This window comes from Diabrotica undecimpunctata, unplaced genomic scaffold (assembly GCF_040954645.1).
Source record: "Diabrotica undecimpunctata isolate CICGRU unplaced genomic scaffold, icDiaUnde3 ctg00000568.1, whole genome shotgun sequence".
NCBI lineage: Eukaryota > Metazoa > Arthropoda > Insecta > Coleoptera > Chrysomelidae > Diabrotica > Diabrotica undecimpunctata.
The window spans coordinates 545,405-559,026 of record NW_027311885.1 but is presented as its reverse complement, the minus strand read 5'-3'; the positions used below and the strand labels follow the sequence as shown (position 1 = coordinate 559,026).

At 30.4% G+C, this 13,622-nt stretch overlaps 1 protein-coding gene and 1 long non-coding RNA gene across 4 annotated transcripts; one reads left to right on the top strand and one right to left on the bottom strand.

Annotated features, from left to right (window-relative positions):
* Positions 1 to 1,499: 1,499 nt before the first annotated feature.
* Positions 1,500 to 7,284, bottom strand: LOC140452993 (uncharacterized). Its single transcript, XM_072547298.1, has 5 exons — positions 6,772 to 7,284; positions 6,027 to 6,498; positions 4,673 to 5,272; positions 3,869 to 4,399; positions 1,500 to 3,280 (listed from the first exon to the last, which is right to left on the bottom strand). Exons 2-5 carry the CDS (start codon positions 6,490 to 6,492, stop codon positions 3,072 to 3,074), a joined length of 1,806 nt encoding a protein of 601 aa, XP_072403399.1. The 5' UTR covers positions 6,493 to 6,498; positions 6,772 to 7,284; the 3' UTR covers positions 1,500 to 3,071.
* Positions 7,285 to 9,099: 1,815 nt separating this feature from the next.
* LOC140431129 (uncharacterized) lies at positions 9,100 to 10,541 on the top strand. 3 transcript variants are annotated; one of them, XR_011949619.1, is made up of 3 exons: positions 9,100 to 9,264; positions 9,397 to 9,758; positions 10,066 to 10,541. It is a non-coding gene; the product is annotated as an uncharacterized lncRNA (long non-coding RNA). The 3 variants fall into 3 exon arrangements; XR_011949618.1 differs by having other exon boundaries at positions 9,100 to 9,516; positions 9,575 to 9,758; XR_011949617.1 differs by having other exon boundaries at positions 9,100 to 9,758.
* The last annotated feature ends 3,081 nt before the right edge of the window (positions 10,542 to 13,622 follow it).

Genomic DNA, 13,622 nt, shown 5'->3' with positions numbered 1-13,622 from the left:
CTTAAATTGCACTTGTTTTTTAATGAAAACTTGTATCATGGAAATTAAATTTTTTTTATAACAAAATGTAGGTAAAATTTCCTTTATAATTGTCTGAATTTGACTAAGGCCCGTTATAAACTTTTCAGAGCAGTACATTAATTTATCAGAAGACCCTTCATACTCTTTTATACTTGTTATATCATGCCATATAGGCAGTTTTTCCTTTGCAATAAAATTATAACGGCAAATGGTACAATCTGACAAAGTATTCTTAAACTTTTTTATCAAAAAACCACACACATGTCCTAATGCAGCCTTATCCAAGTAAATTACTATTTAACTGGGAATAAGCCACAATTAAAGGTTAAAATACGTTTATTGACGTTTCAATTTCCACTTCGGAAATCGTTCTCAAAATACAAACATTAGTAAATTAAACAAATTTTGTTTTTGTTACTTAGTGAAAAATTCTTCTAATAATTTAATTTTATCTGACTCATCTATATTGACAATTCAGACATACATTATACATTTTAAAGTAGACGACTTTAAAATGATATTGCCAATATTGTTGAGTTGCGTTCCTGGGACGACTTTACTTATAAGATAGTTCATTCGATTACATGAAATCAACTTTAACTTGAGAATATCCGTCAGAAAAGATCATAACATGTAATTCGTCTTTAAAAATACAAATACATGCCATGATGACAGTAAAATTCTCCTGTTAGTGATTCCATAGTAAATTATGAGGGAAAAACCAGGAAAAAAACCTCATAATACTATCCCGACATGGTAAGTATTTGATCTTGCATTTATTTTACCTTCAATAAATACCAAATTCCGATTTTATATGTTTGTTATTTAAAAAATATAAATGATGTATTCTCCATATGTTACTGACTTACCAATACTGGTATTTTCTTTTTAATAACTTCCTCTTTCAATATTTGTAGTACCATGAATTCTCCTTGTAGTGAACTATCAAAAATTTTTATTAAATATTTTAAAACCAATTGCAAATAAAAATGACACATTTATAAAAAATACACAACATTTTTTAAATAAATTACCAAATATTGAATTTAATTCAAATAATACTTTAGTAAGTTTTGACATAAATAGTTTATTTACGAATGTGCCATTAGATAAGACTTTAAATATAGTCAAGACAAAATTAGAGAGTGATGATACATTGGCAACTAGAACAAGACTAAATATATCAGCTATAATGGAGTTAATAACAGTATGTACTGATAATACATATTTTCAACTAAATAATGAATTCTATAAACAAAGTTTTGGACTAGCAATGGGCTCTAGTTTATCTCCATTATTAGCCGATATATTTATGGAAGATTTTGAAACAAATATTATTTCTAAACAAAATTTAAAACCCTCAGTATGGTGGAGATATGTAGATGATGTATTCTCAATATGGCCTCATGGATCAGAGTTGTTGGACACATTCCTAAATGATATAAACGATAAAGAAGAACCCATATTGAAAGAGGAAGTTTTTTTTTTTTTTTTTTTTTTATTTTATTTTTATGGCTTCGGCTGTTTGCCATACAGCCAGTTACATAATCTTTTAATCTCATTAGGTACAGTAAAAAGTTTTTGAGTTATTTGCAATCGAATAGACTAAAATAGATAAATTTACAACATTTAACAAAAAGAAGAGAAAAAATATAAATAATACATACACATATATATCCATAAACATATACAATTAACATGGGTCACTCGTTTCACGTCCAGGGGACCATCAGGACATTATAATATATAACATACACAGAACTAGGCCACGGTAAATAGGATTAAACATATAAATTAGAGAAAACAAAGGTAAAAAGTAAAAACCAATTTTTTTTTTTTTTTTAACTAAAGAAAAATATTACATTTGGTCAAAAAATCGATTATGCAATCGTAAATTAATCTATTTTGAGTCGCTAGGGCAGATAAAACGTTAAACGGAGATTTACCGGTAATACGAACTATATTATTATATAAAAAGGAAGTTATTAAAAAGAAAATACCAGTATTGGTAAGTCAGTAACATATGGAGAATACATCATTTATATTTTTTAAATAACAAACATATAAAATCGGAATTTGGTATTTATTGAAGGTAAAATAAATGCAAGATCAAATACTTACCATGTCGGGATAGTATTATGAGGTTTTTTTCCTGGTTTTTCCCTCATAATTTACTATGGAATCACTAACAGGAGAATTTTACAGTCATCATGGCATGTATTTGTCTTTTTAAAGACGAATTACATGTTATGATCTTTTCTGACGGATATTCTCAAGTTAAAGTTGATTTCATGTAATCGAATGAACTATCTTATAAGTAAAGTCGTCCCAGGAACGCAACTCAACAATATTGGCAATATCATTTTAAAGTCGTCTACTTTAAAATGTATAATGTATGTCTGAATTGTCAATATAGATGAGTCAGATAAAATTAAATTATTAGAAGAATTTTTCACTAAGTAACAAAAACAAAATTTGTTTAATTTACTAATGTTTGTATTTTGAGAACGATTTCCGAAGTGGAAATTGAAACGTCAATAAACGTATTTTAACCTTTAATTGTGGCTTATTCCCAGTTAAATAGTAATTAATTTAAAATGCCACAAGAAAATAGCTTCAGAACTTATCCAAGTAATTAGATTCATGGTAGGTGAAAACCAAAAACTCAAATTCGGTAATATTGAGGTTTTCTTCATTACATTCCTCTTCCACACCCTGTGTTACTAAATGTCTCACACCATTGATCAAAGACTCCGCTGTTGATCCATCCCTTTCACAATTGGAAGACAATGAATGCCGGTTAACCATATTGTTGACCAACAATGTTTTAAAATGGTTTTTAAAATTTTGCACGGTAGGGTTAACATTCCTCCCTCCGTGCTGTCGAACTTGCCCAAAGAAATTTTCCAGGGGGTCCTGATTAACATCTCTTGGTCTATAAAAGGAAATTTCGTGCTTTACTCTCAGATAGTGGCTTAGATGTTCCAGTCCATTAATTGTCACCTCCCAGTTATGTAGGGAAGGTACCCTAACAAGTTGGTTTTTTTTATTTAAAAAATACTGAGATGCTGCTTGGCCGTATTCCAAAAATTGATATGCCCACTTCCTTCTTTGACAGCACATTTCAGTTTTTTCCCTGCACTTGGATACAATGTGTGTCCATTAACACTATCAAAAAGGGAATCAAAAAACTGTAGTACAGAAACAGTTCCGAGAGAATTTCTCTGTAGCACTAATTTGCCATCATTTGAAGATACACCTAAAAAATGATGTTTGTTTTATTTCCCATGTCACAATAAAAAGTAATGGTTTTCAATATGCAACAAAATTTATTTTGTAAAATAATTACATTAGCCAGGGTCTGCAAAATAGGAAGTTATGTTGGAAAATAACATTACCTTATAAATATCTACCACATTTTATAAGGTAATGTTATTTTTCCATAAAACTTCCTCGTGCGGACCTTTCTATTAGTTATAGAGTATATTTTCAATGCGCCATTTCCATCCCATTAAACAAATCCTATGGAACTATGTCTGCTTGAAAATGTCAGTTTAATGGTCTGCGTCTAATAAAAAATTTAATTGTGACTGTTTAAAGTTACATTTTCAAGTTAAAGTAGTTCAATTGGATGTGTTGAATCAGATGGAAAAAACCCATTGGCAACTAAACTTTATATTGATCCAAATAAATAAATTGTGTTAAAATTTTACTATTTAAGTGAAAGTATGTAACAATATGTGAAGTACTGAAAATTAAGTATTTTTAAATACTTTTAAAAGCAGCACAATCAGTAATAAATGTGAAGTTAGTACTTAGTTGTTCTTGTATACTGTGTAAAACTTACCTTTTCGTAAAAAGAGATTCATAATTGATGCCATCGTATGGCTGAAAACTTGAGCGGCATGAGAAACTTTCATCTTTTTCATGTATTTGGCATAAACGTGCCCCTTATGAATTTTGTTCAGTGCTCTAAATCTTCCGATATCATTATCTATTTCATAGGTCATTACAATGTCAGCCCAATCGCCTATTACAAGATTGTTATTTTTTTTCCAAAACAATTTTTTGGTCATAAGATTGTTCCTAATGCCTTTTAGTAAATGTGGAGGATCATATATGTGCACTATTGGGTGACCATTTATTTCATACAATTTTATTTTTTTTAATGTATTCTCTTGGGAGGCATTATATTTTACTAAATAATTTATGGCTCCTACATTTGTAGATCCTTGATCAGACACAGTGGCAACTACTGTAAGACCAGCTTTTTCACACTCTACTATAATTCCCTTGATTTGCCTAACTAAATCAATTGTAGTAGTGGTTCCTTGTGAGAATGTGTAGGCAACTGGCTGTTTCCATTTTTTTGTAATACCTATAACAAATGATGCAACTATAATAATAATAATAATAAAAGATTTATTCATCCTTTAAGATCTGACATATAAGACACCCATAATCCCTATTAACCCATAAAAAATGTATTTGTAGTATTTAATAGATATAACTTAAAATATATTGAATTTGTATGCAAAGTTACAATTCTTGATATCATAACATATGAATAAGTCTGACTGTATATAACAATCAAAATTTGAACAGTTTATAATAATAATAAACTCTCTTTATTTTACAAACATATACCCACCTTTTATCATAAAAACTTGGGCATGATCAGCAAATTTGTTATTTCTTTCATCACCACAATCTACAAATCCATCAAATTCTCTATTTTTGGCATTTAGGTCCAAGTGTGGTTGTAAAGCCATTTCATCGAACATTAAAATACATACTTTATCTCGTTTACTCAATTTGGCTACATTCTGTTTTAAGTTTCTAAAAATAGTTTCATTAATTCCTGCATCAATTGGAATACGATTGAGCATATGATTCAAAGTGTTTTTGGATGGAGTTGCAAATAATTTCCCAAATAACTTGTAGCTCTTGGGACTTTGTCTCTGCAAAATCAATCCAAGAACTTTCTCTTCCAAATTGTACCGTCGCCCTTTTGGTTTAAATTTTGAGGCTTTTATTTGCAACTTTAAAAAATTTGCTACATGGGGATCCAGGTCTTTGGTCATGTTATTAATAGTCTCTTCCATAGTGAAACGTTTTTTACTTTGATTTCTTCTTTTATACATAGAAAAACTGTTACTAATTTTTTTCGCTCTATTGTATAAGGCTGCTTCCCTAACTGTGAGATTTTTTGTTTTGTTTACTCCCAACTCTTTGAGCAAAGTAAATGAAACTGAAACAAAATGTTTTTATTACTAATATAAATAAGTACAACATAGGTTTCTTGTTTCGATAATTTTTTAGATAATTTAGAAAAAACTGACCACTACGGATTTGAACCTGGTAATCCTTAGGTTCAAATCCCACCTGTGGTCGGTTTTTTCTGAATTATATTTGTCCAAAAAGCCACGCAAATATTCTCTAAAATATGAATAAGTCTTTACAGATTATTGTAAATTTTGTACTTTGTTTCACACTTACAGCATCACCAGAAATCATTTTAAAATTTTAAAGACAAAATGCCTAACCCAAATAGACTTATTACAAATATACTTCAATGTCAACTACCAAAAAATAAAAATTGTACCTCTTCTTCAATATGCTCACCATACACACTTGTGCAGCAAATTTTTGTTTTTTTCTTCAATGTTTAATATAAACCAAAAGATAAAATTAAAAAACTTTTAGTAGGTACTTAATTTTATTCTGTGTTATACTTTTAGTAGGTACTTAATATTATTCTGTGTTATGACATACTTTTGCAGGATATATATCATTATTCCATTCCATAATAGTTTATTAATAAAACACATTTAAGTATATTGATGAAAATGTGTTGTAATTTAACTAAATAAAGACCATAGATTTCAATAAACAATATTTAGAAAATAAAACCTCTCACAATCACACATTTCTAGTTACCAGTGTTACCAAGATGGTCACTACCAATTAGTTTCTGTAACTATTAACATCTAAATATTACTTACATTTTTTTTTCCTTGTGATCCCTTGTAAGCAAGTGCTTGGTGTTTCGTAAGTCACTGCAGATGATGTTGACGGTAAATGAATCTCTGCACTTTGGCAAACTGTAGTTGGAATCGAATATGTATGGTCTTTGGCTGATGTTGAAGGAAAGTTAACATCTTTACTTTGACCAGAAGTAGTAAGTATTTCAACAGGTGATGATGATATTATAGGACAACGTTTTGTGGGTATTGCAAACACTGTAAGTGTTCTATTAGGCCCTCTGTGATGGTCTGCAAAATGTACATCACAGATTCTTTCCGATCTATAAATCAATTGTTTGTCTTTCATCATCAAAGTCGAGTTACCAGTGGTCTCTAACCACATTTTAAAACGATCAGGAAATTTGTTAGGCAACGGAAACCTGTGCCGTGGTGAATTCCTATCTTCGCATCCCATTATGGCACATTTTTTGTTCCATGGCCCCATGTTTTCCTAAAACATTTAAAGCTATAACTTAATGTGGGATACAATTACTCAAGTAAATATTTTTAAACGAGTTTTTATATTTCGGAACTGGAACTATCAAGTTTTACCTATGATTGTTGCAAAGTTTTGGACTAGGACACAAAACTGTATTAGAACAAAACAACCCAGATGGCTCAGCAGTTTTAAGTCAGGGTAGGACACTTAAATATACCCAAGAACCCAAACCGAACTAGGGTAATTTAATATTTGATTATATATTATTAGAATCATATTACATACCTGGATATTAAACAGCTGTAGTAAATGAAATTTCCTAATGTAACAATAACTTCTAACTTAACTTAAAAAAAAACAAATATCCTTATACCACGCCTTAACTAAACAATTAATATTCTAATCCCAAATATGATATTTCAATATTCTAATTATAAATACGATATTCCTTGATCTAACACCACTTTTAACTAAAACAAATAATATCTTTCTTCTACCCACGTCTATACCAAAGAATATAGACGCTTATAGAAGAATTGTTCAGTTATTTTTGAAAGGTAGCAAAAAGTGGGACATAGGTAAAGAAAAGTGGGACGAGTGGAACGCACGTGTTGCACGTGGTACCACTAAGGAGCGGTCATGTCAGCTGTGGCTCTACCATTGGGCGCGTTCAGCAGACGGAGCTGCTCCACAGTCCACAACTGTTGAGTAAAAGTCTGCAAAATCAAACCGCTACCGATACGCTACTTCCGGAGCGGCCTGTCAAATTTGGTAGCGTAACGTAAAAATGTATCGCTACCTCCATCCAACATGTTGAGAGAAATGTCATTCATGACATTTCTGTACTAAAATTGAGGGTTAGGTCAAAGAATATAGACGCTTATAGAAGAATTTTTCACTGTTATTTTTGAGCATAGCAAAAGATGTGACATAGATAAAGAAAAGTGGGACGAGTGGAACGCACGTGTTGCACGTGGTACCACTAAGGAGCGGTTTGCTTCTAAAATATGAAAGAGTGGGGCAATAAATGCAAGTTTAGATATTTTTATATGTAGATGCCGCGTGGTCGTAGAATAGGATTAAATTTTTGCGTTTTATAAAATTGTTTAAAGAAAATAATATTATTTTAACTTTTAATAAATTAATCTTTTTAGAAAAATTATTATAATTCAAATTTTTAATTGAAATATGTACAAATCTTAAGTATAAATCAGTTTAAGACTATATTGTAATAATTTCACCAATATTCATTCATTGTGAAAATTATGTTTTAGATACTATTAGTTGTTATTTTAAAACAAGATTAAATAGTACCCATACAGCGTAAAAACTTTCACATATAGGTACTATTCATTAAAATGTACTGTTAAAGTTTATTTTGTTATTTCAAAAATAAATCAGGAATGCTTTTTGTTGTTATTGAAAAATTATGGATGAAATGGAAGTTTTGGCGAAATGGAAAATTTCATAATTTAGTAAAAAGTTTCATTGAATACTTTTTTTTTAAATTGAAATTTTTTAAAATTGTTTCTTTAATTTCTGGGCAGAAAAACAGTATAATAAAAAGTTATGTGACGGTTTTTCGTTGTGTTGGAACAAACCAATTTTTAATTCAAAGTTATACAATTAAAAAAATAAATACTTTGAATATTGTAAATATCATACATTTTTAAGTTTTAAAATTAAAAATTTAACAATTTAATATATTGAAAATAAAGATTTTATTGTGAAAAAACAAAAAAAAGACAGTTTGCAAATCAATGGCATCGAAATTTGTTTAGGCGTAGATGCAAAGTTACCCGTTCGTACTCCTTTCCCACTTCCCCCTAACTACATATTTCATTATGAAATTTTCATGATAGTTTTAAGCCGACGGCCACGGCACCACGCTGTGAGTTTATGCAGCCACCCTCTTTTAAAGTATAAACCGTAACCAAATCGCCCATTTGAACTGCTCTTCTATAAGCGTCTACAGTCGGTCCGCCGGATCTTTGCACAAGTATGACATTATTCACGAATTATTTTTTATGTTACGTCTCTTTCCTACTCACAGAAACTAAAACTAAACTCGGTTCGCTAATCCCAGTCCGAACTGTGTAGTGAATTTAGTAATTATTTTTTTGCGAAGTTAGTTACTTTTTGACAGACTAAAAGTGGCTGGAAATTACTATACAACCAAGCACCCATACTCATAGCCAATATTAATAGTAAACAAACTAAGTAGTAAATAAAATAGAACTTTGCGAATTACCGACAATCAATATTTATTTATCTGCACCATATAATAAATAGTTATGTTAAATTATAACAACTAAATATATATTTTTTAAATATATACTACCCAAAATTTGATGGGTTTAGTATACACTTCGACTATTTAGAATAATTCTTCTTTTTTTAAAGAAAGAAGTCTGTAATAGCAGGATACTTGAGCTATTAATACTGAGAAGTAGGAATTGTTGTGTTGTAGGTTTCCGACAATGAATCTGTCAAAATATGCCCGAGCTAAGCGAATGGAGTTTATTAACTTAAACCGCCTGTCCATACACAACACCATGCATTGAACAAAGACAGCCATAGAACAATGATCTCTGATTGATTCGTCTACTTACAATTGACATGACAATTGGAAATTTTGTTTTGACAGAGTGTAATATTTTTATAAATTATTTTCGTTTGATTTAAATAATCAATCCTTTTTCATACTTTAAATATACATATTTTTAACAAACAGTTGTTATAACGACTAACCCTTACCTTCGTGTTCAATTTATTAAGGTAAGAATTCATGTATTAGCTAATAACGAATAATAAATTTTTTTAACCTCTAAATTGACATTAATTATTTAAATATAGCTAAAACTACGTCAACGGACAATATGAAATATTTTTAAAGGTTTTTATTTTTAGAGTATGCCTGGCAAGCCTTTAACTTCTCAAGCTTAGCAACTTGTGTTGAATGTGTTGGAGTATTTCGAATTAGAAAAAGTAAATGGAGGGCCTTTGGAGCCATTTTCGTCTGTTCAACAGGTAACATATTGAAATGTATGTTCGTTTATGAAAATCATTAAACAATTCTTTATTTAAGAGAGTAGCTGCTGCATTAAAAATATAACGACGAACAGTATGTACAATTATTAAAAGGAAAGAAAATAATCACATTGTTTCAAAGCCAGGCAAAAGTAGACCTCATCCGAAAAACAAAACAACTGATCTGTCTGAGGGATCAAAAATGGCAGTGCGTAATACAGTATACGACATGTACCAACAAAGTAAGTAGTTAAAAATTTCTTCAATCTGAATTTGATATACCATAAGATAATGGTATCATGTACCATGATAACCAGAAGGTACTTTTTAATCAATACTTTATATAAATGTATGTTGTAAAAAAGATTGTTGAGAGTAGTTTAAGAAAATTTCTGCTGAATACATTAATGGATATTAAGTCAATTTTCTTGTGAGTTTTTTAATTTGAAATAATTTATAGTTTTATAAAATCAAAGTATTACTTCTTTTTCATTGAACTAGTTATAACAGTGTGGTTTATTCTGTACTTATCTGTTCTTTTTTTTTTAGAGAAACATGTTACTCTGCAAAGTATAAGTAATGAATTAAGGGATAAAGAAGTTGCATTTATTGGCAAAACATCTGTTAGCATGAACTACTAAAAGAACACGGCCATGAAGTGTTGAGACTACCTCCTTATCACTGTGAATTCAACGCTGTTGAATTAATTTGGGCAAACTGCAAGTCATATTACAATAAGAATCTTGGTAGAGATGGACATTCTGATAATGCTGTTATAAATATGTGGAAAGAGGCACTAAACCAATGTAACACAGAAATTTGGGAAAAATGTGTGAAACATACTCATGAAATTATTACAAAGTGGTATATCCGAGAAAAAAATATGGTTGACACTAACATTAAACCAATCATAATAGACACTGGTAATATGAGTGGCTCAGATTCTGACAGTGAAGAATTCTTAAATTTATGATTGGCTACATGGCTGTATAGTGTATGAGGCTTCAATAAATATTTAAATTATATTATTGTTATAATAAATTCTTTTTTACCCAGCTCAAGTTTTCTATTTTTTAATTTATTATGCATAGATTTCTTTATTTGAAATTCGTTGTGTTAATTTTTGTATGACCATTTTTTAAAACAAAGTGATTACTTAAGTCTGAAAACCATATTTAACACTGAATAAACAAAATTATCAAGATGATGGAGCACTGGAGTAGATTTATATTCAGTTTTTTAGATCTTCTTGTAGTGTCTACCCGTTTCGGATATTGGCGACTATCATGACAATTTGTACTTTGCACACTGCTGGTCTGAAAATATTTGTTGTGTTGAACCACATACATAGATTCTTCAGCCAGGAAATCCTTCGCCTTCCTGAGCCTCGTTTTCCATCTACTTTTTCCTGTAAAATTAGTTGCAGCAATTCATATATTTCGTTGTTGCTAATGATGTGACCAAGGTATTCTATTTTGGCTGTTTTTATTGTGGTTATCAGCTGATATTCTTTTTCCATTCTTAATAAAACGTCCTGATTAGTAACGTGACCGGTATAAGATATCTTCAGGATTCGACGATAAAGCCACATTTCGAAAGCCTCAATGTTCCTGCAGGTAGTGTCTGTGAAAGTCCACGACTCAACTCCGTACAATAGTATACGAAAGATATAACATGGTAGTAACCTGATTTTTATGGGTGTGAATAAATCATGACATTTGAATAGCTTAGCCATTTTTGAAATGTAGATTTGGCTTTCTCTATCCTACATTTAATTTCTAAGGAATGGTCCCAATTTTTACTCTTTCTGTTCATTAACCTGAATGCTTTATGGTAATCAATGAAGCATGCATATGTATTGCAGTTCACATCTCTACATCGTTGAAATAGCCTTTTTATGCTAAAGAGAGCCTCTCTCGTACCCACTGCATTCCGAAAACTAAACTTTGTACTACGGCTGAATTTTTCTTCGCACAGTCTATATATTCTTTGATGTATGATTTTTAGAAATAACTTTAAAAGATGGTTCATTAAGCTGATGGTCGGCAAATCACTGCAGGATACGGATTTTGTTTTCTTTGGTACAGCAATAAACGTCGGCGTGACTTCAGCCATGTTCTTGGTTCATTAAATATTTTTATTAGGAGTTGAGTACCGTTGGTGTTAAATAGTTTTATGATCAGCATGTGCATTGTCAGGTCCAGGAGCTTTGCCATCTTTTGGTTGTAATATTGCCTTTTCCACTTCATTTGATGTGATTTGTAAGTGGTCATTACATATGTGGGATGGAGGTTGTTGCGATCTACTATCATCAGAGTTCTTTGATAAACTTGGTCCATATGCAAATTTCTTGATTTTTATCTGTGATGATGTTTCTCTGTTGATCTCGCAGTTTGTTAGCTGTATTTAATTTCTAAAGACCAGCTGCTTGTTTATGCATTTTAAACGTATCGTGTTTTTCTTTCAATAAATATATTTCTTCACACTGTGATTTTAACCAATTTTCTTGGGCCTTTCGTATTTGTGTTCTTATTTGTCTGTGAATATTGTTGTACATTCTTGTGTTGTTCTTTGATTTTTTTTCATGAGTTGCAGTATCTTGTCATTCATCTGACTGTTCTTTTTCTCTTTTTTCTATTAGATGTTCTTATCTAATCTTTAAAAACGTCTCTTTTGTTTACTCACATTTTAGTCTTCTCATATCACATTTTTGTTACTATTCTTTTTCGTAACCTTCTTAAATCTAAACCGATATTTACCAGCAACAGGAACATCATCTGACATCTGACGATATGTCAGTACCATATATTTGCTTATATTCAATAAAAATACTTTAATTTCTTATTACTATGGTTTAAATATTTATTTACTGTAGATGTTATTGGACAACCTATAGGTTTCCAAAAATTGAAAAATCACGTTCATAAATGTATACGTATCCAGTTTTCTAAATGCAATAAATGAAATAAAAGAGAAGTATAAAAACGTCAATTGTAATATTAGCCATTTTCTAATTTTTATAATAATTCTTATAGCCGACATACGTTTGACTCACATGTTTTGATTTATTTCCTATAATAAGAATGATGACGATGTGCAAAGATCCGGCGGATCGACTTTATATTCTTTGCCTATACTAAACAATCATTAGTCATCAACATCAATTAATATTCGACATTCGAGTCGACAGACGACAGTTATTTTAGCACAAAACATTAATAATGTTTTGTGATCTACAGAATCTATCGAAAATAGCGCTTGGTGGTGTGTTCTGTAAGTAATTCAATGATTACATTTTACGGATTGAAGTTGAACCCCCCTGAATAGTGATCAGCAGTGGGACTCTGTGCCATGTAGTATTCTACATATAGAGAAGATTCTACAACGTCGGCACTCCGTACATCCGCATTGTCGCATGAATGCTATTATTTTGGTCGTTTCGTTTCTATCTCCAGAGACCTATCGAATTCTATATAGCGCAAGCGTATTATATTCCAAAAGCAAGTTGACAGTAAATTTATTTATTTTTATTTTGGAGATTAAGGTTATGTGTACATTCTAACTGTTTTTGGTTTGTACGTAAGAGTTTATTTTATTTTGCTGAGATCGTGGAAATAGTGTAGGCATGTTACCTATTAATATAATAAACATACTAGCAGGGGAAAATGAGGAGCGGTTAGAACAAATTCGTATCGAAGCGTTAACAAGACGCCAAATGCGAGATGAAAGCAATCCTTTCGCTATAGAAGATATTCGATTTGGTAAATATTTACATTAAACGGATTTGTCAAAAATCGCGGTTTTTTTTTGGACTTAGTCTAAAAATGCGAAAAAAGGCCAAATTTCAATAATTGCAATGCAGAAAGTTAATAAAAGTATGAATTAAGATAAAAAAAAATTAAAAGTGGAATAAAAGGCGGTAGATCTTTAAAAATGGACAGTACAAACAACTAATAAAATAGTAAATTATCATAATAATATGACATGTAACAATTGTAATAACATCATAAAACAATTGTAATTATCAACAGGATTTTGATGTTAAATCAGGTAAAAATGCATATTAATATTGTTAAATAGTCCAAATTCATTTAAGTTGCACATCA